The sequence below is a fragment of the Lacerta agilis genome, chromosome 1, assembly GCF_009819535.1.
Source record: "Lacerta agilis isolate rLacAgi1 chromosome 1, rLacAgi1.pri, whole genome shotgun sequence".
Taxonomy (NCBI): Eukaryota; Metazoa; Chordata; class Lepidosauria; order Squamata; family Lacertidae; genus Lacerta; species Lacerta agilis.
The window spans coordinates 7072588-7098792 of record NC_046312.1 but is presented as its reverse complement, the minus strand read 5'-3'; the positions used below and the strand labels follow the sequence as shown (position 1 = coordinate 7098792).

The following is a 26205-nucleotide window of genomic DNA, read 5'->3' as shown; positions in this document are numbered from 1 at the left end:
GTGTTGGTCTAATGACCTGGGACAGCAGGGTTCGAATCCCCACCCAGCCATGAAGCTCGCTAGGTGACCTTGGAGACAGTCATCATCTCTTAGGTCTAACCACCCTCACAGGGTTGTTGTTGTTGTGAGGATGAAATGGGGAGGAGGAGGAGGAGGAGAGCCACATCAACCACCTTGAGATCCTTGCAAGATAGAGGTGGTATATAAATGTGATAAATAAATAAATTCAAAAGCCAGGGAGGCACATGTGTGGGACACAACAGTGGGAATAAGAAGCATTTTTTCCTAAGTAGTATATCACTGTGCTCAAGCAACGGGGAATAGTATTAAATATTCCCTATTTATATTTTTTTTTTCATAAAAATAATAATTCGCGACTGCAATCTGCTAAAAGAAACCTTCATTAAGGCCTGCCAACTAAGCACAGCAATCACTTGAAGAACTACAATTATGCTCTTAAGGGATGGAGAGGGGGGGAGAGAGGGAACACGCAGCACCCTGAAACACTGGCAATTAGGGAGCTACCCAAATAGGTCTGGCTTTTACTTAAAATCTTAAACGGCTTTTCTGAGTTAAGTGCTGTGTTTCATTGAACTAATGTAAATCTATTTGATGTCAGATTATGTACAGAACAACACATGCGTGCAGCCTGGCAACGGCGGAGTGTCACACAAGCAGCTAGCCAACATGGTTGGAATTAAATATATAGTGCCGGAACAACCCTCTGCTGCAATCCTAGACATGAGAACCAGGAGATAGGTTACAGTAAGTCCAGGGGTCAGAGGAAGTTCACTGTACCCAGTTCTCATTGAAATCAGTGGAATCCCTTAAGCTATGATTGCCATTAGCTTTGAACCTGCTTGGGTTGTGCACCAGAGTGGTAGGCATGACTCCCCGTGACATTTTCCTCCCCTCTGGAACCCTGGGATTGAGTCCAATGAAGGCAGTGCTAAGGTGGGGAACCTCAAACCTGGCCCCCAAGCCTCCATCACCTCCTCAGCCACATTCACCACCGACCCTTGCAGGTGGATTGCTTTGTGGCAGAGGCCAACAGCCTCTCCTCCCCCCAGCCATGTCCCTCTGTCTCGACATAATTTTTATCACGAATCCCTGTCGCACCGCCTCAACCAGTGTGGTGTAGTGGTTAAGAGCGGTAGTCTCGTAATCTGGTGAACCGGGTTCGCTTCCCCGCTCCTCCACATGCAGCTGCTGGGTGACTTTGGGCTAGTCACACTTCTCTGAAGTCTCTCAGCCCCACAAACCTCACAGAGTGTTTGTTGTGGGGGAGGAAGGGAAAGGAGAATGTTAGCCGCTTTGAGACTCCTTCGGGTAGTGATAAAGCGGGGTATCAAATCCAAACTCCTCCTCCTCCTCTTCTTCTTCTTCTTCAATTACTCCCAGCAACGAAACAACTGAAACCCCGTACATACAGATGCACGCAGCACCAGTTATATAGCCTGCTCAACTTTTTCAGCCTCTGATTTAGCCCCCAGATTTCTGCATCCTATAGGCCAGGGGGGCAGTTAAGGACAGCTTTATATTTTCTGCTTGGTGCAACTCGGAAGCAATAGGCACCATGCTGCTGCGGCCCTAATTTGCAAGAAGCGAAGGGAAGGGTAACTAAACGGCTCCTAGGCTAATACAGTCATTAGCATCCCAGCATGCCCCCTTCCTTTAAACGTCCATTCATTCTGCTTTTCGGTTCCCTGTTTATGTAAAGGGACGTATGCCTGATGGGGTGAAAGCAGGTCAGCCTCGCCAGCTCAGCAACACCCTCATCTGCTTTTATTCAGGGCCACTCAAGGCTGGTGCCAGCGGGATCCTTGCCCATCTCGCCGTTTCGCTTTTCTCAATGAAGGCAGTGGCAATTACTAGTTTCATGGAGTGCACAATGTAGGGCGCTCAAAGCTGTTCCAGCTATATCCTAGAGTAAGTGTCCGAGTCCTGCGAGGGACTGTGAGAAAGATTTGTTTCTGGCAAGAAGCCTTTCAGAGGGGAAAGGAGGAGAGAATAACAATTGTTTTTAAAAGCGTATTTGGCAGAGACGACAAAGCAAAGGCCCTACAGGATGAAGTTTCACCAGTAGCATGGGAGTCCAAGGTAGCACCAAGAAGAAAACAATATTAATGTTGATTTCTATCGCAGCAGCTGGTAGCACCTCTCCTTCTCTTTCCCACTTTCCCCCTTTATATTAAAAGGCCTCACCAAGCTCCACGTTACCTGTCATTTACTTTATGTTACTTCTTTAGAAAAAATATCGATATACTGCTGTATCACAAAAAATACCAAAGTGGTTTACAATAATATATTTATATACCAATGCCGCATAGCAATTTAAAACCAGAGATCATCAATTCATTATTACTGAAAAGTGTGCTTTTAATTGCCTATGTAAAGCCTGGTGGAATACAAAACTTTTCAGCGGGCCTTTAGAAGTGCAAACAGAAGGTGCCCTGCTGAATCTCTATTAGTAGAGGATCCTACAAGATTGGGCCGATGACACTATTTCGTTCTCCTTCGTGCTGAGGTCAACTGCTCCTTGTCAACTGCGGGATGTTGTCACCACCAACACTCCTGCAGGTGATCTCAGTGACTGGGCTGGGATCAGAGTTTAGGCAGTCCCCAAGGTATTGCTGGACGGACCTAAGTTGTTCAGGGCTTTGTGAATTGGCAAGGACTTTCATCCTGGTTGGCAGTATATGGGCAACCCGTGCAGATGTTCTAACAAGGGTGTCATATATTGTTGGCCACGTGTCACCACCAGCAGTCTGGCTGCTGCATTCTGCTCCAGCTGGAGCTTCCAAGCCAGGCCCCAAGGGCATCCCCACATAGGGTGCATTACAGTAATCCAGACTCAAGGTTACTGAAGCATTTCTAGCCTTTACAGAAGAGATAGAGATATGAAATTCTGCAGTAAGACCTACTATCATAATTGTTTCAGCCCAATGCTTTGACTCGAATTCCTAAGGGTTTTTACTCAAGCAAGCAACAAACCAGAAATGGAAGACCAGGCATTATAAGCTTACCAAACCTTATAACCCAGATAGCAAAATGTGCTTTGTTAACTACTCATTTTTCTGAACAATGGAACAGCAACTTAGTACTGTAACCAACTCTACTCTGTTGTGACCTGGCCCTAAAACCTCATTGGTGTCAACTTTCTAGGCTCAGAAGGTCTTATGAGAGCCAGTGTGGTGTAGTGGTTAAGAGCGGTGGACTTGTAATCTGGTGAACCGGGTTTGCTTCCTCGCTCCTCCACATGCAGCTGCTGGGTGACCTTGGGCTAGTCACATTTCTCTGAAGTCTCTCAGCCCCACTCACCTCACAGTGTTTGTTGTGGGGGAGGAAGGGAAAGGAGAATGTTAGCCGCTTTGAGACTCCTTCGGGTAGTGAAAAGCGGGATATCAAATCCAAACTCTTCTTCTTCTTCTTCTTCAAAGGGGGAGGAGTAATTACTAAACTATGAACCCAGGATTGTTCAGACCTTTCAGGTGGAAGTCTGTCCCTGAAAGCTGTCCCAGGTTCTGATTCTGGCCAGCTCTATAATCCCACTTCCTAAAGACACCTCTGGAACACCAGCAAAAAGACCCCAAAAACCAAGCCAAACCAAACAATCCCATAGCCTTATCATTTTCTTGTCCTGATTTGAGCTCCACAGTTGGCTCCAACATCATCCCTTCCAGCTGAAGCATCTGGTAAGGATTTGCTATACCACAGTAAGTACTGTAATTCATTAGAATAATTTCTGGCTAATGAAGAGACGACAGCAAACTATCTTGCAAAGCCAAGTAATGAATCTATTAACCGAGGAAATGAATTCTGTGACACATAATAGCTTCCAAATCTAAGGAAGGAAGATGTTTTGAGCCCAGAACACGAACCCCCCTGGAAGCTTTCACAATTGCTCTCCAGACCACCCATTTCCCCGTGGAAGCTGCAGCACTTGCTAGATTGGTTGCGTAAGGGTTGATAAGCATTTTGGTTTCCCCTGCGTATCGCGTGCACACACAAAAGATCCAGATTACTCATTTTCAATGCCATGTATTCACCATTATGCATTTCTTGCTTGGTAGGAACTGGACTGGTTCCAATACTTAATTGGCTCAATGACCACAAAGTTTTCAGCGAGTGAAATTTCTGCACGACCCGATAGATAGATAGATAGATGGATGGATGGATGGATGGATAGATAGATATGGGGAAGTGTTTATAAGTTGAATCCCCTTTTGTGACCCAGAAGAGGGCACATCCCACTGCCTAATGAACACAAATCCTGAGCATTGCGTGGAAAAAACAATGATCACCCAAACTCACCCTCTGGTCTATGGGTCAGAAAATACTGGTACTTGTGTCTAGTCCTTACCCTCCAGTTTTGGGGACTACCAACACTTAGGATTGGGATCACAGGTGATTGCATAGGAAGTCATATTAAGCAACTGACTATTCAGCTAATTGGAAAGAGGAAGACTAGTATATATATTAACAGTATTAGGGACTATTAGATCTTAGAATAAACAACAAACTGGGGCTTTCCTCCTCCTAAAAAAAGCTCAACAACTGCGACCTGAACCCCATAAAATCAGGGCTCTCCTCCTCCCTTAAAAAAGTTCAACTACTTTGACATGAACCCCCCAAAATCGGGGCTTTTCTTCCCAAAATGGGGGTAGATCACTGCCAGTTTTTAATTCTGTAAGTAGATCGCAGTCTCTTGGGAGTTGGCCACGGCTGTTCTATGGGAAACCCACCCTGCCATTCTTCCTTAAAAAAAGGACAGAAACTGCCACCTTGTGGTCAAGAGCTCATATTTAACAGATTGACTCATTCATACATGCTGACTTAACATGACACGGAGCCACAGCTAATCCCAGCCCCTTGGCAAGCATAGTTCTGCAATGCACATGCAGATACATGTTAGCCACATTCACAACATTACCGTATGTAGGTACACACTTCTAAAAAATATCGTATATCTACAGAACCATAGATTTATTGACATTAGGATGGCTTGTTCACTTTACTCTCTTCGGCTCCTGCTGAAAACATTTTTGTTTACATGCATACATAATTTTATTTATATGCTGCTTTTCCAAACCATGCTCAAGGTTACTTTTAAAAAGTGGGGGTGGGGGGAACCAGAACTATAACATAACTAAAGTGGTCAAAATAAATGAAATATTAAAAAATACACAACTGAACTGAACCATTTCCACAGAAATCACAAGATCTAAAATAAAACCAATACCAAGAACAGCAACAATGCCCCCCAAACAAGACCCCAGCCCAGGAACCTATAAACCAATCCAGACTTACAGATTGTTGACATATGTTTTAAGCTGGTCTTTAGCTTATTGTTGATTTTTTTTCCCTTTAGATTTTAGACCGTTATTTTAAATTGATAACACTGCTTTGTTTTTTAACAATCAAGCAGTATATAAATTTTATGAAATAAAACAATAGATTTCAACTGGTTAAAAAAAAAACAAATAAAAGGATTTCATAGAATCATAGTATTTATATCCTTTTTCTTTAGTTCGAATACTACAACACGAGGCTGCTTCTCACATCCATGCTAAGATTCCCGAGGAAGCACATTTCTGCAATTCAGCCTCAATCTATCGTCTCTCTCAGCTTCTATAACATTCTATTCCAATAAGCTGCCAAGCTCAACTAAATTTCAACTAAATACAAATGGATATGAAAGATGGTACAGTATTATTGTAAGATAGATTTATAGCTTACTAATGCCAGATCCGAACAAATTGCTATTATTTTACTTCATTGAAGGTTCTCTTGGCCTTGTTGCTTGGACAGCCTGGCTGCCCTGCTCAGAGAGGGCGAACCGGGCACTCGCTGCTCTCTCTCCCCAAATTACCTTCATCCTTTTGCCCATTTGCTACCTTTGAGCACCTGCACGTCATCATATGTGCCATGTGCTGCTGAGTGGCACTGCAGTGCAAGGGGGGGGGGAATGAACAGAAGGATATCGCGCCAGTTGGTTTAAAGCAGGCACCCCCAAACTCGGCCCTCCAGATGTTTTGGGACTACAACTCCCATCATCCCTAGCTAACAGGACCAGTGGTCAGGGGTGATGGGAATTGTAGTCCCAAAACATCTGGAGGGCCGAGTTTGGGGGTGCCTGGTTTAAAGTGACTATCTGCTACCATAAAAAAATGTGGACCAGCATATCAGGTCTGAGAGAACATAAAAGAATTTACCTGGCTCTTGTGCGACTTTGGATTTCGGTTTCACACAGATGATTCTGGATTTCATGGGTGCTGCCTGCTGTGCCTCTTGAAGCTCTTTCTGTATGTCAGTTATTAAATGTCATGTTAGACCATCAACTAGATGTTGGAATGTTAAGAACAAACAAAAAACGGCTTGATAGGAACACATGAAGCTGCTTTATACTGAGTCAGGCCATTGTTTCCCCTAGTTCAGTATTGTCTACACAGACTGGCAGCAGCTCTCCAGGGTTTCAGCAAGGGAATCTTTCTCAGCCTTTCCTGTAGATGCCACAGAAGATTGAACCAGGGACCTTCTGATTGTAGATGCTCTACCACTGAGCTACAGCTGTGTCCCCCACTTTTTAAAAAAAGCTCATTTAAGGAAAAAAATGGTGCATTAACTATGCATTTATCTTTTCTTAGAAAAGTGTGGATCATAATGCATGTCCATCATTTCAGATAGGACTACAACCAGGAAGTAAAATTGAGCTAATTAAATGTGATTGTCCGTGGTTGTGCTAGCTGGGACAGAGGAAGGCACCGATGCTGTGGACTTAATTCAACAAGAAGGCAGGCACCATTCCATACCCTCCAATATGGAATGGGACGTCCCATTCCATAACAATAATCTTGCTATTTATACCCCACACATCTTACTGGGTTGCCCCAGCCACTCTGGGCAGCTTCCAACATATATAAAAACATAATTAAGCATTAAACATTAAAATAAACTTCCCTATACAGGATTGCCTTCAGATGGCTCAGGATAATGGCATATCCTCCAACATTTCTCCAATGAAAATAGGGACATCCTAAGGAAAAGTGGGACATTCCAGGATCAAATAAGAAACCTGTCCTCTTACTTTTTAAACTGCTTTTTATTAGAGATTTTTTGGAGTCACAAAAGTACACACATCATCTCTATTTTCAGATCGCAGTCTTTCCTACAGATCAGTTATATTCAATGTGAGACTTTGAAGTTGTACACAGCATAAGGCTGGGGAAGAAGACAGCTGGGAGGGAGAGCAGGGGGGTTGTAAACTTTAGTTCTTTCACATGGTACATGTGTGAGGTTTTTGTGTCAGCATCACATGGGGAGGTTCTCTTTCTATTCATTTATTAGGGGCCATTCCATTGTCACGGGTGGGACACTTTGACCATTTTTTTTGGTATTCACACATGTGTAACAATGTAAATATACATAAAAATTAACAACCAAAATTTAAACTATGTTCTTAATAAGATACTGAACATTTTACTAATTTTTTTTTTATGGATATTTTTGACAATTTTATTAAATGTTAAAAGTGTTGTCATGGGTGGGACAAAAAAAGGACATGGAGCTTGAGATAAATTTGATTTATGGAAAAACTCTGTGAGTTGGGAGGTGAATCAATGATAAACTCAGCATATCTGTTTAAATCAATGTTTATTGGTTACAACTATGCAATCAGGAATTAAGTTTAAGAAATTTAACGATACAAAATTAAGGAAAAAATGCTGTCACGGGTGGGACAATCATCAGAAAACTTTTAACTTGAACACTTCTGTGAAGACTACGTGGGTGGACTTTTGAAAAGAAGGTCCATAAAATAAACTTCTTTTGTCTTTAGCTTTTAAAAAATTGGTTAGACTGCACGTTTGGAATCTTCCTCACCAAAGTCCAGCGCTCATCTAGCATTCTTATCAGGCTCATTTTTCATGGAATGGCCCTTAGTTATCATTGGCATTGCGAGCCCTCCTCTTAATTTTGAGATGCACGGGACCCAGCTTGCTCAAGATACAAAATTAAGGCTACAGCATTAGCATTCGCTAGGGAGACCTTCTTCTCCAAGGAGCTCAAAGTGGCATGTGTGGTTGTCCTCATTTAATCTCAACAACTACCCTGTGAAGTAGGCCAGGCTGAGAGGCTTCATGCCTGAGTGGGGATTTGAACCCTGGTCTCCCAGGTGACAGTCCAACACTCTAGCCACTGTACCACACTGGGTTGGCAGCTGGTTTTGGACCAATTATTCTGGTCTAAAACGCAGCAGATAGATTACTGGCTGGGTTTCTACTCATATACCTCTCTGATAGCCCCAAAATTGTGAACTCCCTCTCTACCCTTGTCTTTGACACCTGAGCTATATATTTTAGGACCCACAGTATTCTCTTGTTCGCAATCTGTTTTAATTGTTTTTCATGTTGCGTTTTTAAACCAGCCCTGGGATGTCACGGTGAAGGAAAACTAATAAAGGAAAACTAATAACTAATAAACAGGAAAAGTAATAAAAAACAACTGAAGGCAGCCCCCCCCTTACGTTGGGTGACATTAACACAATCCAAACAGTCTAGGTGTTTTGTTTGCAAAAATGCACACACAAACCCACAACATGTTTAGGTACAGTAAGCCTGCAACTTACATGGGTGTTATGTTCCAGGGACATAAAGACAAAGCAATGTATAGTCAAAACTATACAAGGTTCAAGGGTGGGTGGGATTGCATCAATTTTTTCCTTGAACTCCACAACCTTTCTGCCCCTTTTAACTTTTTTTTTTTGTCCAAGCATGTTAGATGCGTGCAAGCTGCAGGTTTACTGTCCTGGTCTACAAAAGGTGCATTACCTGGGATGTGCCATCCAAGTGCGGTGCCAAATTGCTGTCTCCCTGTGCTGTTGGAGAAACTGGTCGATCCAGCTCAGCCATGGTCATTGGCCCGCAAGTAGCAGCAGCGCCTCCAATAGCTTCTCCTGAGAGATTTAAACCAGATTTAAAGCATATAGCAAAGCTAAAATTAAAAACAAAATAATACACAGTATACTTACTCCAAAAACAACCCTAATGAATCTGTCGGAATACGTTTCACGGATCCGCCATGGATTCATATTTATTTGGTTATTTTATGAGTTTTTCGAGGTCTACTTTTGGTATAACTGCGCGTAAAAGCGAAAGTGAAAGCATGAATGAATAGTGTGGTTCACTTACGAGATTAATCCGCCTTTATTTTATAGTTCCGGTCATGTTCAAAGTTGTTAATGAGCGTTAAACTTGCTTCCCGCCCTTTTGAAGGGCAGCAACAGTGATTTTATTGGTTAAGGCATTATTGATGATGTCACGTTTGTTCCCTAATAAAAGGCAGAGGCACCCCGCTTAGGCACGAGACCGAGACCGCACGTTCTTCTTATGTTCTTTTAGTTGGGTTTTAGTTGAAGTCAAGTTTAGTTTAAGGGACTAGGAGCGGGCTGGATGGGTTGGATGGGTTTTTCTTTAGTTAGAGTTAGATCGCGGAAGATCATTCGGTTTTAGTTTTAGATAGGTTCTTTTAGGTTAGCCTAGGGTTAGGCCCGCGGAAGATATTTCGGTTTTAATTTATTTAGTTAGCCTCGCGGAAGATTGGGCGCGCAGGGACTTTAAGCTTAGGAGAACTTAGCTTAGGGGACGAGCCTACGCGGGTTCTGCCGAAGCCACTAAAGATACAACCGGTGTCTGTCTTCCTTTGGGGTTAAAGGGGGGAGTAAAGTAAAAATTTTAATTTCTTTAAATTGGTCCGTCTATTCAGAGTCAGGGTATATATTTTATTTCACGAGGCAACTTTTCACTAAGAAGGCAACTAGGAACTCACAAACTTTCGGAGTCGTCAATTGGCTTACTCAACATCCTTCAGACTGTGAGGCTTGGCCGGCGACCGTGCTCAAAAGCACGCGGAACGCTGGCCGCTTTCCCCGCAACTGGTACCTCGTGCATAACCATTCCAAGGCCGTGCACGAGGAGCTCCAGCACCCAAACCCCGACAAGTGGTGCCCCGTGTGAGGCAAAGCGTAGTCGAAAATCGCTTCCACGAAGACTCCGGTTAAAGGCAACATATCGGAAGTGGCTCGGAAACAGACATTGAGAGGTGAGGTATAACGGCCCGGTTTATCCAGGATTTCGCTGCAGTAGCGCGAATCCACCGCCTGCCCAAAGTAGTGTAAATAGAAATTGCGCGCGTGTATTTTGCCCCAAGGGGTCCCCGGGTAGAGCGGCAAGGAGTTTAGTGTAAGCCTACGGGCAGGGTAAGGTCTTCCCTAAAGCCTACGGGTGGGAAGGGTTCTGGCAAAAGCCTACGGGTGCCAGGGTTTTCGGTCAAAGCCTACGGGTAGGGCCGGTGTCTCCCGAAAAAGCCTACGGGTGGGAGGGAAAGGTTTTCTGGCAAAAGCCTACGGGTGCCAGGGTTTTCGGTCAAAGCCTACGGGTAGGGCCGGTGTCTCCCGAAAAAGCCTACGGGTGGGAGGAAAAGGTTTTCTGGCAAAAGCCTACGGGTGCCAGGTTTTTCGGTCAAAGCCTACGGGTAGGGCCGGTAGCCCCTAGTAGAAGCCCACGGGTGGGGGCGGAGGTTTTCTGGCTAAAGCCTACGGGTGCCAGGTTTTTCGGTTAAAGCCTACGGGTAGGACCGGTGTCCCCTAGTAGAAGCCTACGGGTGGGGGAGGAAAAGTTTTGGAAAAGTGTTAAAAAAATGGGCTCCTCACTCTCAACTGCTCAAGTTAAATTTTGTGAAGATTTATTGTACCTTTTGAAAAGAAATGGTCACCCTGTCTCTGAATCAGAAGTAGAGCTTTTAGTTAAAACTATTGGGGAAGTTTGCCCTTGGGTCCCTAAGGAGGGAACGAAAGATTTAGCTTCATGGGAAAGGATCGGGTTAGAATTTATGGCCAACCCGAAAATCGGAATTCCTGTACAATTAGTATGGAGCAAAGTAAGAAACTGCTTTCAACAAATCGCTCCAAGAAATGTTTTGTTTAATGGAACAGTGAATTTGGGAAATACTGCTTTTAATAGTGCCCCTGTGCTGCCGCTTGCGGTTGTGCCATTTTCGGCCCCCTCGCAGCAGCCAGTTCAGGCCCCGTTGTCGTACACGCACTCGCCCTTGTCCAATTTGTCATTGCCAGATTCATTGCCGCCTGTGCCGGTGCAGCAGACGCCGTCGGCCTTTCAAGCCCCGCCGCGGACTGCCCCACCGCCAGTCGCTCAGCAGTCATCGCAGGCCTTTTACCAGCCAGCGATCTCAAGTCAGCAGCAGCCGCGGACCTCGCTCCAAGCAACGGTCCCGCTTCCTCCATCGCAAGCCGCGCTTTTGCCAGCGATCCAGCAGCAGCAGCAGCAAGCAGCTTTCTTGCCAGCAAACCCTGCTGCCCTGCAGGCCGCGCTCAAGCCAGCAGCTCCAGTTTTGCAGCAAGCTGATTTCCAATCAACAGCAATCCAAGCTTCAATGCAAGCAGCACAACAGCAATTTACCAACCCTTCAGCACCTCCAATGCCAATGCAGATTCCAAGACAAGAGCAAAGCCAAACAATGACGATCCAGATGCCAGGACTTGCAGTACAGAGCCAACAACCTTATGCTCCAACTTCAAGTCAGCCATCTTGTCTTCATCCAACTTCAAGTCAGCCATCTTGTCTTCATAGTCAGCCATCTTCAAGGCATCCAGATGTCAAAGACTCTTTAGCACCATCTAGTGGCTCATCATTTGGAAAGCATCAAGAAGATTTAAACTCACTGATGCCACCTACAGATCCAACAGCAATGCAACCCATCTGCAGAACCCAAGCTTTGGAAGCAGCTTTGGGACAAATAGACTTTAGTGCTGATCCAATGCACATCTTTCCAGTGATTCGTGCCAATGGAGGACAACCTGCAAGATATCAAGCTATTCCTTTTGAAACACTACGTGAACTGCGAAAAGCCATACGCGAAAATGGACTTCAAGCTCCTTACACTAGAAGTTTACTTGAAGGACTGTCCACTAGTAGACTTCTGCCATCTGATTGGAAGTTGATTCTTCGCACTTTCCTGTCGCCTACAGATGCTCTTCTGTGCCTGCAAGAGTGGAAAGAAGTAGCAGCCAGACGTGCAACGCCACTCGCCACAGAAGATATGCTCACAGGATCAGGACATTACTCCAATCTCAATCAACAGTTAGCCATACCTGATGCTGCACTTGTCACCATAGCAGACATCGTGGTCAAAGCTTGGCGCAGATTACCCAATCGCACAGATGCTAGCTCAGTATCAGGGTTCGCTGCAGTTAGGCAAGGTCCAAAGGAGCCTTATGGGGACTTCGTGGATCGCCTGATTGTTGCAGTGGAGCGCCAAATAGAAGATCGTCATGCCAGAAACATGCTGACAAAACAACTCGCCTTTGAAAATGCCAATGATGACTGCAAGAATGCCCTAACAGCAGTTGCAGCTCGTCCAGACGCCACATTGACTGAGATGCTACGCGTCTGCCAGAATGTTGGTACCCACTCCTACAAAGCACAACTCTTGGCAGCTGCGGTACAGATGCCACGTCAAGACAGCTCTACGCCAGTCAAGAAGTGCTATGGGTGTGGAGGCGATGGGCATTTCCGGTCGCAGTGCACAACAACGCCAAGGCCTTCTGCCAAGCCGCCAGAGAGATGTCCCATCTGTCAAAAAGGATTTCATTGGGCAAATGATTGTCGTTTGAATCCACAAAATACATCACCTACCTCATCTCCAGTTCAGGGAAACGGTTCTGCGGGCCGCGCCCCGGCCCCGGTAAAACAATAGGGTGCAAGTTCAAGAACATCATGAAGGTCAACCATCCCAGAAAGGTGAACAACGCTACTCCTTATCCAGGTCATCAGGAAAAAAGAGTGATCCAGAGAGATATCTACTCTCCAGATGTCCAGAGAAAAGATGTGACCTCATCAAACATTCAGGTTCCAGAGGTTTTATCATCTGCCTTACCTATTCAAAGGGTTCCAGTAGAGAATACAGCATTTAGTTCACCTTCTGCTAACCGCCCTTCAGTTCCTGCTGATGTCACCCCTGCTTCACAGCAAGCAATCACAGTCAAGTCTCTGATCGTAGAATTGCCTTCAACGTTGAGAAGACATCCTACTGAGGTCAACCTTGCAGCACCTGAGCTTTACTCACCTTCGAGTCAAGGTCAATCTATCGTTGAAGAACATTTGCCCTTGGTGAAACAGCAGTGTTCAAGTTGCAACCCAGCTGATGATCACTTTCCATGTGGCCAAAGAATACAAGTGAGTGAGCCAGCTCCCTCTTGTGGAAGCTTAAACATCACTCCAGTTAACAATGCCCACACCTTTGTGTCACCTCCAGCTTTTAAGCTCAGCCCGCCACAACCAAGCAATTATCATGAACTACAACTTCGATTGCCTTGTGTCAAAGAAGAAGTTCCATCCTGCCAGTTTGATGCACAACTGACTGAATGCCAGCTGGTTCAACAGCATCAGCAACTTTTACCAACAGAGGAACCTCAAGTTTGCCAACTCAACGCCAAGCAGCTTCAGAGTTGCCAACTTCAGCAGTGCAAAAAGCCCGAAGCCAAAAAGATGTCTTCAGACACTGCCAACGAAGAACAAGAAGAATCTTCTGTCCCAGGTATACCACTCTTCTTAACAGAGGACTGTTACTTTTCAAATCCATGGTTTGCTCAGCAATTGCCAACATCCATTCGTGGCCCATTCCCAGACACCTCGATTTGCCTTATCCTGCCTAGGATGGATCGCCTCCCTGCCACAGTCACATTGACTGCAGGCCTAGTTCGAATCACAGATTCATCGCAGTTGCTGATTCCAGGATTTTCGACTGTTCCTTGTGTCCTAACAAAAGGCTTGGAAATTGCCAGACTCTATTTACTTACTTCCACACCTACAGCTCCTGTAGACTCTTTGCCTCCTCAGGCAGCAATGGCGCTAATCAAGATTACAGAAGAACGCCCTCATCTCGTCTTAGAAATGGGTGGACGAAAGATCAAGGGTCTTCTTGATACAGGCGCAGATGTCACAGTGATCGCCAGAAAGGATTGGCCTGACCAGTGGGCAACGACTGTCACCCAGGAAGTCTTCGGAGTCGGAGGTTTCGAACCCGCCCACCAGAGCGTGCATCCGATTACCTTCCAGTCAGACTCAGGCTCCATGGTGCAGCTTCGTCCACTTGTTATGGATGTGCCTATCACCCTTTGGGGTAGAGACTTATTGTCTAAAGCAAGAACTGTTGTCCATACACATTTTTGATGTGGGCCTTTGCATCAGCGCCAGTACATGCTCTTCCACTCACATGGAAGGAAGGACCCCCTGTATGGGTCGACCAATGGGCGCTGACGTCAGAAAAGCTCGCTGCAGCAGAGGCCCTAATCAAAGAGCTACTACACCAGGATCGTGTGCAACCCTCTAATAGCCCTTGGAACACTCCAATCTTCGTCATCAAGAAGAAAAGTGGAAAATGGCGTTTACTTCAAGACCTGAGAAAGATCAACGAGAGAATTGTTCCAATGGGTCCCCTTCAATGTGGACTTCCTAACCCTAACCTCATTCCTAGAAACCATCAGCTTGCAATCATCGATCTCAAAGATTGTTTCTTTACTATCCCACTGGCACCTGCAGATCAAGAAAAGTTCGCTTTCACTCTACCTGTGCTCAATAACACCAGACCAGCTTCCAGATACTCTTGGAAAGTACTCCCTCAAGGAATGGTGAATTCACCGACTCTCTGCCAGAATTTTGTGGATAAAGCATTACAGCCTTTCAGAGCACAATATCCAGCCTTAGAAGTTTGTCATTACATGGATGACATCTTGATCCATGGAGAAAAGGTCTCAGAGCATCATATCGAGCATCTTACGCGCATCCTAAACTCTTTTGGGCTTTGTATTGCCCCAGAAAAGGTACAGCGCACTGCTCCATTTCATTACTTGGGTCACAAACTGCTTCAAGATACAGCCCTGCCAGAGATGCCGAGCATAGTCATCCCAGAATCCTTTACCTTGACACAACTGCAGCATCTCTTGGGACAGATAAACTGGGCTCGAAAGTCTCTAGCAGTTCCAACCTCTGAACTCTCACCATTGTTTTCTGCTCTTAAGGGACATACATCTCCTTCGGATGTTATTCCATGCACCTCTGAGATGCGTCATGCTTTACAAGGGGTAAACACAAAACTACATCAGATAGCTGTAGATCGTGTGCCAACAGCTAACTGCACTCTTTCATGTGCCATCTTCACTACACCAAGATTGCCTACCGCAGCCTTATACGTTCCGGATACTTCCTCGAAAGTGGCAATCGTGGAGTGGGTTCATCTTTCACACACGCCTCAAAGGAATGTGTACCCCAGTATGGACGCTGTTGCTGATCTCCTTGTTAAGTGCAGAGGCCGTGCAATTCGCCTGAGTGGAAATGATCTGCTTTCCATCTACCTTCCTTTCTCTCAAGAACAAGTGCTAACTTTGATTCAGTTTTCAGATAGTTTCCAGATTGCTATTGCTGATTTTGTTGGTTCATTCTTGTATAATCCCCCTAAGGACAAAAGATTCACTTTGTTGCGGCAAGTAAACTATCACCTTTCATCCATGTTGGTGCTTCAGCCTATTCCCACTGCAAAAACTCTGTTCACAGATGGCTCCTCTTCCTATGGTGTCCTTGCATGGCGGGAGGATGGACAATGGAAGACTGTGTTTACAGAGAAACAACTTTCAGCACAAAGATCGGAACTGGCAGCAGTGATTCTTGCTTTTCAGACTTTCACTGCAGAAGCATTCAACCTCGTTGTAGATTCTCAGTATGTATATAGACTGTTATCATCGCTTCCAGTTGCTTATCTGTCTCCGTCCATGGACGAAAATCTCTTTAATTTGTTCGCGCAGCTTCAAGAACTATTACAGAGACGTTCATTTCCCTTTTTTGCTGCACACTTGCGCTCTCATTCTAACCTCCCAGGATTCCTGGTGGAAGGAAATGCAGTAGCAGACGCTGCCCTCAGGACTCTAGCTTTCTCCTTGTTCGACAATCCTGTGACAAGCCATGAAACTTTCCACCAATCAGCAAAGGTTCTACACAAGACCTTCAACATTCCAATGTCACAAGCAAGGGACATTATTTCATGCTGCCCTTCGTGCTCCAAGTCTCCTATCTGCTTGCCATTTGATGCTGTAAATCCTCGAGGCACGGAGGCGAATCAGCTGTGGCAGATGGATGTGACACATGTCCCAGCCCTTGCTCCAATGTCTAAGTTGCATGTCACAGTGGACACTTTTTCAGGTTTCATTTGGGCTACAGCACTGAAGGGAGAAACTACGAGGCACGTCATACAGCACTGCATGAGAACCTTTTCAGTTATGGGAAAACCTCAAGCCATTAAAACAGATAATGGTCCGGCCTATGCTTCTCAGGCCTTTAATGACTTTTGTGTGCAATGGAATATTTCCCTATCCCACGGGATTCCGTTTAATTCGACAGGCCAAGCTCTCATTGAAAGGACACACCTCACTTTCAAAACTCTGCTCCATAAACAGACTGCAGGACGTCACCTTCCAGCCTCGGAGATCCCTTTGGCAGTTGCAAAGGTGCTGTTCACCTTAAATTTTCTTCTCTTTCCACATAACAAGCCTCATTCCCCGGTGGATCTCCACTTCAAAAAAGAGGAACAGCTTCCTCGACCTTTGGTCTCTTATCGCCTCTTGCCTGACATCGAATGGCGAGGACCAGTTCCACTCATCACTTGGGGTCGTGGGTATGCTGCAGTTGCCCTTGAAGAAAAGGCTGTTTGGGTGCCTGCCAGGTGTGTGCGCCCTTGGAGAGCTAAGGAACCAAGTTGAGAATATCCACCTCGTTGTTTGACTGCACCAGTTTCCAGTGTCAAATGCAGCAACTCTTCAACTATCCTCAACCTAGGCCTTTTGTTTGCCCCTGGGCAGCCCTCTGATTCCTGGCTGCCTGGATTTGTTCCAGTTATTCTCTTACCTGCATTCACTAGCAGATCACCTTGATTTGCTTGCTTAACCTCCTTTCTTCTACAGGTATCGTTGTTTCTTCAGAACTCGATGTTTCAGTACTTTCCTGAGCTCCATGAACTTTTCCTGAGTTCCAGGACTATTTCTTCTACATGGTCGTGTGTAATCGGAGAGGAAGACGACCGGCAACTCATTCATCGTCTTCATCCTCCTCTCCAACACCATTTTGCAGTTCTAAACTTGTCTTGTACTTTATATTGTACTTGTAAAAATTGCATATTTGCCTTTGTATGCTTCTTGAAATATCCGCCTCGCATATTACATGTGTTTTCCATATAGCTTGGTAATTAATGATATGGATGTTTATATATATGAAACTTTTCTGAAATGGTTTCCATTTAGAGCGTCACAATTTTGATGATATGGAAATGTTTATGTAAGGTCAAAGCATCGTCTTTGTGCAGTTCTAGTCATAGACATATTCATGCATATATGTTTTATTTCAATAATCCTAAATCTCCACGTTGTGCTTGCAAAAGTTGTAGTTCAAAATGTGGTAACACTTATATACCTTATTTGAAATATTTCCTTTGGTCAAAGAATTGGTCATTCTCGGATTTGTTCAAAGTATATATGTTAAGTCTGGTGACATCCTACCCTCTTGGTACCCCTATTTTCTTTTAAAGAATCCCCCTCTATATGCTACCTTTTGGCAGTAAACCAGGTTCCCAGCTTTTCCCTTCACTCTGTTTCCTGCTGTTGATGGGAGACCCTTATGTAGCTGGTTTAAATCCCATCTTGTTTCGCTGGAAACCCTTGCGTAGATGGCTTAAATCCTTCCTCATGGTTGGGAGACCTTTACTTAGGTGGTTTAAATCCCAACTCACGGCTGGACAGCCATTACATAGGTGGCTTAAATCCCCTCTCTGGAATCGGACCCTAGTTCCCCGTTACCTGTGGTCGCTGTGGTAAGTCCAGAATCTAAAGTTCCCTCGATTCTGTAGCCTCAGAGCCACAACCCTTTTCTGTTACCTTATCCATTTTTCTTCAGTTTTCCAAATAAAAATTAAAAAAAATGGGGGAGGGGTCTGGGTAGGCTATGTAGCCCCAGCTCTAGTTATACTTTAATTTTGGGTCCCGGATCGGGACCTCTCTTATGTTTGGGCAGTCGTTATCCGTTATTTTTAATTTTGGACCTGTATCAGGTCCTCTCTTGTGTTTGGGGAGTAATTTGTTGTTTTACGCTGCACGCGAAAGTATACATGCTTATGAAGTGATTTGTTGTGTTACACTACATATTGAAGTATTTATATATGCCTAAAAGGTTTACAGTGTATCGGATCGATCACTTTTTATGTTCGGCTAGTGGTTTGTTGTTTTCATGACTTTATTGCTACATTATTGTACAAGTATTTCCTCTTATGAAGGGGGTGGATGTTGATGGTTTTGCTGGTGATTATATCACAGTTTTGATGTAGACTTTGATGTGGACGCTGTCGGCATTGTCGACGTTTGCCTTTTCATGTCGAGGTCTATATCGAAGTAAATGGTAATGTTTGTGTCAGATAAATACTTGTGATATCTCTAACCTTCTTTTTTTAATATAACTAAATCAAAATTAATTTAATTTAAAACAAAAAAAGAAAGATGATATGTCGGAATACGTTTCACGGATCCGCCATGGATTCATATTTATTTGGTTATTTTATGAGTTTTTCGAGGTCTACTTTTGGTATAACTGCGCGTAAAAGCGAAAGTGAAAGCATGAATGAATAGTGTGGTTCACTTACGAGATTAATCCGCCTTTATTTTATAGTTCCGGTCATGTTCAAAGTTGTTAATGAGCGTTAAACTTGCTTCCCGCCCTTTTGAAGGGCAGCAACAGTGATTTTATTGGTTAAGGCATTATTGATGATGTCACGTTTGTTCCCTAATAAAAGGCAGAGGCACCCCGCTTAGGCACGAGACCGAGACCGCACGTTCTTCTTATGTTCTTTTAGTTGGGTTTTAGTTGAAGTCAAGTTTAGTTTAAGGGACTAGGAGCGGGCTGGATGGGTTGGATGGGTTTTTCTTTAGTTAGAGTTAGATCGCGGAAGATCATTCGGTTTTAGTTTTAGATAGGTTCTTTTAGGTTAGCCTAGGGTTAGGCCCGCGGAAGATATTTCGGTTTTAATTTATTTAGTTAGCCTCGCGGAAGATTGGGCGCGCAGGGACTTTAAGCTTAGGAGAACTTAGCTTAGGGGACGAGCCTATGCGGGTTCTGCCGAAGCCACTAAAGATACAACCGGTGTCTGTCTTCCTTTGGGGTTAAAGGGGGGAGTAAAGTAAAAATTTTAATTTCTTTAAATTGGTCCGTCTATTCAGAGTCAGGGTATATATTTTATTTCACGAGGCAACTTTTCACTAAGAAGGCAACTAGGAACTCACAAACTTTCGGAGTCGTCAATTGGCTTACTCAACATCCTTCAGACTGTGAGGCTTGGCCGGCGACCGTGCTCAAAAGCACGCGGAACGCTGGCCGCTTTCCCCGCAACTGGTACCTCGTGCATAACCATTCCAAGGCCGTGCATGAGGAGCTCCAGCACCCAAACCCCGACATGAATCAAAGCGAGAGGAACCAACATCTTCCCATGCACCTGGGAGTCTCTTGGCTGCGAAGGTGCTATTTAGACTCATTCGTAGGCTACCCTCAAAAGAAAAAAAAAGCAATTCTCTTGCCTACTCATCATACTCTGAGCACAACTCCCACGTCAAAAAGTAGGGGGCTCTTTGTACTTCTCTGCGTGCGTACTGGTGATTTTTCTGGAACAACTGCAGCGTGGACTTTGCCAAGAGCCTGAGAAAGCTTTGAAACTGAGAAATCCTAAGCTTGTTCTCATTGGCATCACAAAAACGTTTTAGCCATAAATCTCTTAATATTACCCTTTTGAAATTTTTAAAAGAAAACCACAGTGAATGTTTTTGAAGAGGGTTGGCACAGACAAAATGGGGCCAATCTTTTAACTGGAGATGGGAGTGTTACGTTTGCTATAACTGTGGTTAACACTGGTACCAACCAGGTTCCCTGCTTGACTAAAGATTTTGAACTAGTGGCTTTAATCCAGTTATCTTAAGAGTCCTGGTTAAGTAAAGAATCCATCTAGCTCAAAACTTTGGTTGATGCTGGTGCTGATATATTGCTTAATCACAGCTTAGGGGGAATTTGTGTCGGAGACGGGGAAATGCAGCCTTCAATCACATGGTTAAGAGACTAACCCTGTTGCATCAGCACTGGCCCGGACTGACTTTGTGGAATAATTTTAGTTTTAAGCAGAGCAGACATTAATGCACAACCTCAGAGCTCCTAAGAATCCAAGCACATGCATTTATGAGCTTTCCAAGCAGATAAGTACATTATAAAGGTTTCCAGCACAGAGAGAAAGTAATTTTATTATGCGAAAAAGCAAAATAACCCAGCACACTCTAATTAAAAACAGAGTAATTTGGTACAAGATCCACAACACATTTGTAGACTGTCTGAAAGGAACAGTATAACCTGTTGCAACACCAACAGCACTGAGCCGACTGCACTTCAACTCAGAGCTGATTTTTTTTAAATAGCTAAGCCATTAGCTACAGAAAACACTGATTTATACTGGAAATGTTGATAGCGCCACAATTATCACTTGGCAGCTAAAGCAGACATGACCAGCTCATAAACTCTTGGAACCACTCACTGAATTTATGACATACAAAGTGAAGGCAGTTCACAAGACTGAAGACATGCTATAGGCCATGATCCCTGGAATGCTGTACTGTATCAGTTGTCACATGATTATTATTATTATTTCCAAACATCTAAACCGAACCCCCACTTTAAGCAGAAAGATTAGCATAATATGTATTTCTTCAATACATATACAAGGTCAGACTCTGGAAATATGTAATATTTTATAAGAAGGTGATGTAATGGGCTATTTGATTGTTAAACTTCTAAATTATAACGCAGGAGCAAGACTGAAATAAAAAACAGCACTTAACCGTAACTGTTGATGGATTGATGCATAGCCTCATGCTGCACCTTATACATATAATTTTTTAAAAAGGAATTAGCCTCAAAAGTGGCAGCCATTCAAAAAATAATTACCAAGAATTTTAGTTTTTCCTGGAAAAGACTCTTCTGTGTTGAATGAGCTATTCTAAATGAGCTGTGGTTTTTTTTCTGCTTTTGCAAAATAAAAATGCTCCTCATGAAGAAGTTAGAGGTTTTCCTACCAGGTTGTTTTCTGGAAGTAGTTAACAAAGAGATCAACACAGGAAGGTGCTTTCTATATAGCCAGACAATCAGCTATTCTGGAAAAAAGTGAAAAGTGGGGTGCCACAGGGTTCTGTCCTGGGCCCGTTGTTGTTCAACGTCTTTATAAATGACATGGACAAAGGAATTGAGGGGATGCTCATCAAATTTGCAGATGACACCAAACTTGGAGGGGTAGCTAATGCCACAGAAGAAATAATCGGGATTCAAAACAACAGATTGAAGAACTGGGCACAAACTAACAAAATGCATTTCAATAGAGACAAATGTAATCAGGAAGAATCAGATGCACAAATATAAAATGGGGGACACCTGGCCAGTACATGCGGAAAGGATCTAGGGGTCTTGGTGGACCACAAGCTTAACATGAGTCAACAGTGTGATGCAGCAGCAAAAAAAAGCTAACACTATTTTAGGCTGCATCAGCAGAAGTATAGTGTCCAGATCAAGGGAAGTAATAGTGCCACTCTATTCTGCCTTGGTCAGACCACACTTGGAATACTGTGTCCAGTTTGGGGCACAACAATCAAAGAAAGATGTTGATAAGCTGGAACATGTGCTGGAGGGAAACCAAGATGATAAAGGGTCTGGAAACCAAGCCTTATGAGGAGTGGTTGAAGGAGTTGGGACTGAGAAGAGATATGTATAACACTGCTAACCAGTAGCAGCGGACATTTTCAAGCAAATCCTGTACTCTATTTAGGAAACCCCCAGAAAAAAAATATTTTTAAACTTGCACCTGCAACCTTGTCATATTGTCCCGGAGATGTTGCGCATTGAGGTGACTTTTTAGAAACCCGGGTGCTAGGCTGCTTCATGTAAGTGCAACGTCCCATCAGGATGCTTTCTGCAGCTTCCGTCAGCTTCGGCCGCTGCCCCTCGCTCAATTCCCCAGCACTGTCACTTGTGTTCTGGAGTAAAAGGGAGAGAAACAGGGCTGAGAGAAGGGAGAGGGCAATATTTTGTCCTTCTAGCAATCATTGAGATATGAGGCAGATTTCCTCCCCACACCCCGCCCACTCTAACAAACACCCCTCACAAAGTGGAGCATGGGCTCACAGGTGTGCTCTGTTCTATTTTGAGAAATGAACATACCTCACTCCGACAGATCTCTTCCTGGGAAGCAAGTGGTGCTTGGTTTACTCTTGAGAAAAGGGAGAGGACTGGGTCCTTGTGGTATCCTCTGTGAGGTCTCTGTAACACTTGCCCTTCGCTTGGAGGATCAAAATCCTGAAAGATGAACAACGGCATACTTTTAAAAAATAAATGTATAAAACAGTTAAACCTCAGCTCCCAAATGACGAAAACCTGTAAGTAAATGGTGTGGTTTTTGAATGTTTTTTCGGAACCTGAACATCTGACGTGACTTCCGCTGGAGTGCAGGAAGCTCCTGCAACCAATTTGGAAGCTGCGTCTTGGTTGTCGAACGTTTTGGAAGCCGAATGGGCTTCCGGAATGGATTACGTTCAACAACTGAGTTTTTACTGCAAAAGCATTCATTACTGAGGTCAGTCACTCTTCTGAAGCCTTGGGAGACTCTTTCAGTGACGCAGCAGCTTAGTGCATAGGGGCATCAACACACTCTATGTTGCTGCAATCATCATCACCATCATCATCATTAGTGTTCCACATATGGTCCAAGGTGATGTACAAAATATCCTGAAGGAGCGTTTCCACCCACATCGCTCAGCCCAGACACTGAGGTCCAGCACCGAGGGCCTTCTGGCGGTTCCCTCATTGTGAGAAGTGAGGTTACAGTGAACCAGGCAGAGGGCCTTCTCTGTAGTGGTGCAACCCTGTGGAACACCCTCCCACCAGATGTTAAGGAGATGAGTAATTATATAACATTTAGGAAACACCTGAATGCAGCCCTGTATAGGGAAGCTTTTTAAGGTTTAAGGTTTTACATACGTTTTTATAAATGCTGGAAGCTGCCCAGAGTTGCTGGGGCAACCCAGAAAGATGGGCGGGGTACAAACAAACTATTATTTTTTTAACTGTTTTGTAATAGCTATTATTATTATTATTATTATTATTATTATTATTATTATTATTAGCTATTACAAAAGTTAAAAAAATAACAGGTGGGTTTTAAAAAAAATAGTTACTAGCTGCTAGCTAGGATCGCTATGTTCTACCTCCACAGATAATGGCAGTATTCCTCTGAGCACGAGTTTTGGCAGAGCAGAAACAGGGAGAGTTGTGTTGCACTCATGCATTGTTTGTGGGCTTCCCATAAGCATCTGGTTAGCCAGTGTGAACAGGAAAATAATAACAATAACAATAACAATAATAATAATAACAATAATAATATTTATACCCTGCACATCTGGCCTTGGCCTGATCCAGCAGCCAGGCTCTTCGTATGTTCTTACATGATATGGATACTAAAGCAATGACCACAAAAAGAGAAGTTCTTCTGTGGTGCCCCCTTGTCTGCAAAACTCCCTGCTCCAAGATGTTGAATCGCCTTTATCTTTGTTTCGTGTTTCACCAGCAATTCACCTTTCTAAGCAAGTTTTTGACCCTGTTGGTTGATTGTGTTGCTGTTTGTGCCATTGTTTTTAATTGTGGCCATTTCGTGTTTCAATGATCACTGTTTGCTCCTTTATTTTGAATCCACTTTGAGTGGCGGCTGTGTGAATGCAGCAACTGTGCTCCTCTGCCGCACCGGCCCCTGTCTTGCTGCCACTGCAATACTTGGAAAAGAGAATTATGTTTGAAACTGAGTTCATGGTTGGTCTCCCATCAACCCATGAGCAGCAAGCCAGAACAAGACATTGGGAGGAGCAGAGCGGCTGCGTTTTTTGATGGGAGTACCAACAAACTCACTCATTCATTCACTCTTAGCTTTGGTTTGGCTCAGTGATATGTGCAAAAGCCACTGCCTCTGACCAAACTGGCCCATTTGTCTATCTGGACTAGTTAGAGGTGGCTACCTGGGGGGCACCCAGTTTTCTGCCGCCGCCACCCTGAAGACCCCATCAATTTTGGCAGTGTCTAGTTAAATGATTTCATTACCATCTCATGGGCATCATGAAGAGTGCTGGCCATACTGTCACTTAGATTTGGAAGAGACAGTCCTCCTTCTGCAAAAGCTGGAAGGAAAAACATAACAAACATGCACTTATGCACAGTAGGCGAACACACAAATCCATCCCACTTGCAAAATAACAAAATAGAAGGTTAAAAACAAGGACTGAAACAAGTTTTGGCACCGAGAGTGCCAAGGTTTTGGGTGGTAGTGGGGGAGGTTCTCCCTACCTTTCCCCCTCCTGCATTTATTTTCAGACCACTGTGCAGTTCTTCCACCCCACAACTTCTCTGCTTTCCTTCAGGTGAGGTCACATCGTAAATGCAATGACACCACAGCATTACACAGCCAATCAGATCTGGTGGCATGTAGGGCTGGGCGACACCAGCTTTTCAACATCGTGGTGTATCGCCAGCCAAACATTGCGGTTTGGCGATATACTGCGATTGCATTGGTCTCTCCCTGCAAGACACCAGGTGAAACTGCCCCAGCTCTCACCTTGAGAGGTGAGGCAGCTTCATCCAGGCTCGCAGGCTGGGACAATCCACCTTATTTGTGCCGCTCAGCTGTGGGGAGGGAATGAAAGCTTATACCAAGAACAAACTTAGTTGATCTCTTAAGGTGCTAATGGACAATTTTTTTTTTTTAAATATATTCCTCCCAGCTAAGACAGCCCCAGTGCTCTTGCCGCTCACGTACGAGCGGGCAGATCTTCAGGGTTCCTTTAACTGCTCGCTGCGGGGAAAGGCAATCACGCTCCCCTCACCTGGGCAGTTTCACAGAACCCACACACTGCCGCTGGCTCACAGGAGCCAGCGCCGGGCTGGGGGCTCCTTTAACTGCTCAACTGAGGCAAGAGCTGCTGCACACTCCTCAATCGAGCAGTTTAAAGATGCAGAGGAAGGAACAAGCTGCGATCGGCTTTCTCTTTCTGCATCATATGAGGGCAGAGTGGGATGGCGGTTCCACACTAGCGATATGTCACTGAGTGGAACCGGAACCGCTCTTGACTCCCTCCAGCAGACGCTGCTAGGAGAGGGACTCAGGAGCACTGACGGTTTCACCAGCGATATACTACTGAGTGAAGCCGACATCGCGGTCAGCTCCTCATACCGGTCCTGGGCGATAAATTGATATATTGCCCAGGCCTAGAGGCATGAGAGTGTCACTAAAGGCAAACAAGGCAAACTGTTTTGCTCCAGCTCTGAAATAGTCAGTGGAGTGGTGTAAGAGAAGGCGACCTGGAAACTACAACTAATCCAGAATGCGGCAACTAGACTGGTGACTGGGAGCGGCCGCCAAGACCACATAACAACGGTCTTGAAAGACCTACATTGGCTCCCAGTACGTTTCCGAGCACAATTCAAAGTGTTGGTGTTGACCTTTAAAGCCCTAAACAGCCTCGGCCCAGTAGACCTGAAGGAGCGTCTCCACCCCCATCGTTCTTCCCGGACACTGAGATCCAGTGCCGAGGGCCTTCTGGAGGTTCCCTCACTACGAGAATCCAAGTTACAGGGAACCAGGCAGAGGGCCTTCTCGGCAGTGGCACCTGTCCTGTGGAACACCCTCCCACCAGAGGTCAAAGAGATAAACAACTACCTGACATTTAGAAGACATCTGAAGGCAGCCCTGTTTAGGGAAGCTTTTAATGTTTAATAGATTATTGCATTTTAATGTTCTGTTGGAAGCCGCCCAGAGTGGGTGGGGTATAAATAAATTATATTATTATTATTATTATTATTATTATTATTATTATTATTATTATGCACCCCCATTGTAAAAAGATAATGCTTTGTTTTGCCAAGCTGCAAGAGTTTAATTAATTTAAAGCAGGGGAACGTTTAAAAAAAGATAGGCTTCCTCTCCCTTGCAGTATGTAGTGACAAAGTCCAGAAATCTAATACCTCCACCACCGCT

General features: G+C 44.5%; 1 protein-coding gene across 2 annotated transcripts in view; it reads right to left on the bottom strand.

The window, feature by feature from the left end:
* Nucleotides 1-26205, bottom strand: part of KIAA0586 (KIAA0586 ortholog) — an 81690-nt gene that overhangs the window by 13971 nt on the left and 41514 nt on the right. For both annotated transcript variants that reach the window (XM_033171132.1, XM_033171210.1), the window contains 5 exons: nucleotides 24276-24352; nucleotides 22350-22484; nucleotides 21994-22165; nucleotides 8829-8953; nucleotides 6216-6303 (listed from right to left, as the gene is read on the bottom strand). In XM_033171132.1, the coding sequence (XP_033027023.1) occupies nucleotides 6216-6303; nucleotides 8829-8953; nucleotides 21994-22165; nucleotides 22350-22484; nucleotides 24276-24352 (597 nt within the window). The remainder of the gene's footprint in view (nucleotides 1-6215; nucleotides 6304-8828; nucleotides 8954-21993; nucleotides 22166-22349; nucleotides 22485-24275; nucleotides 24353-26205) is intronic.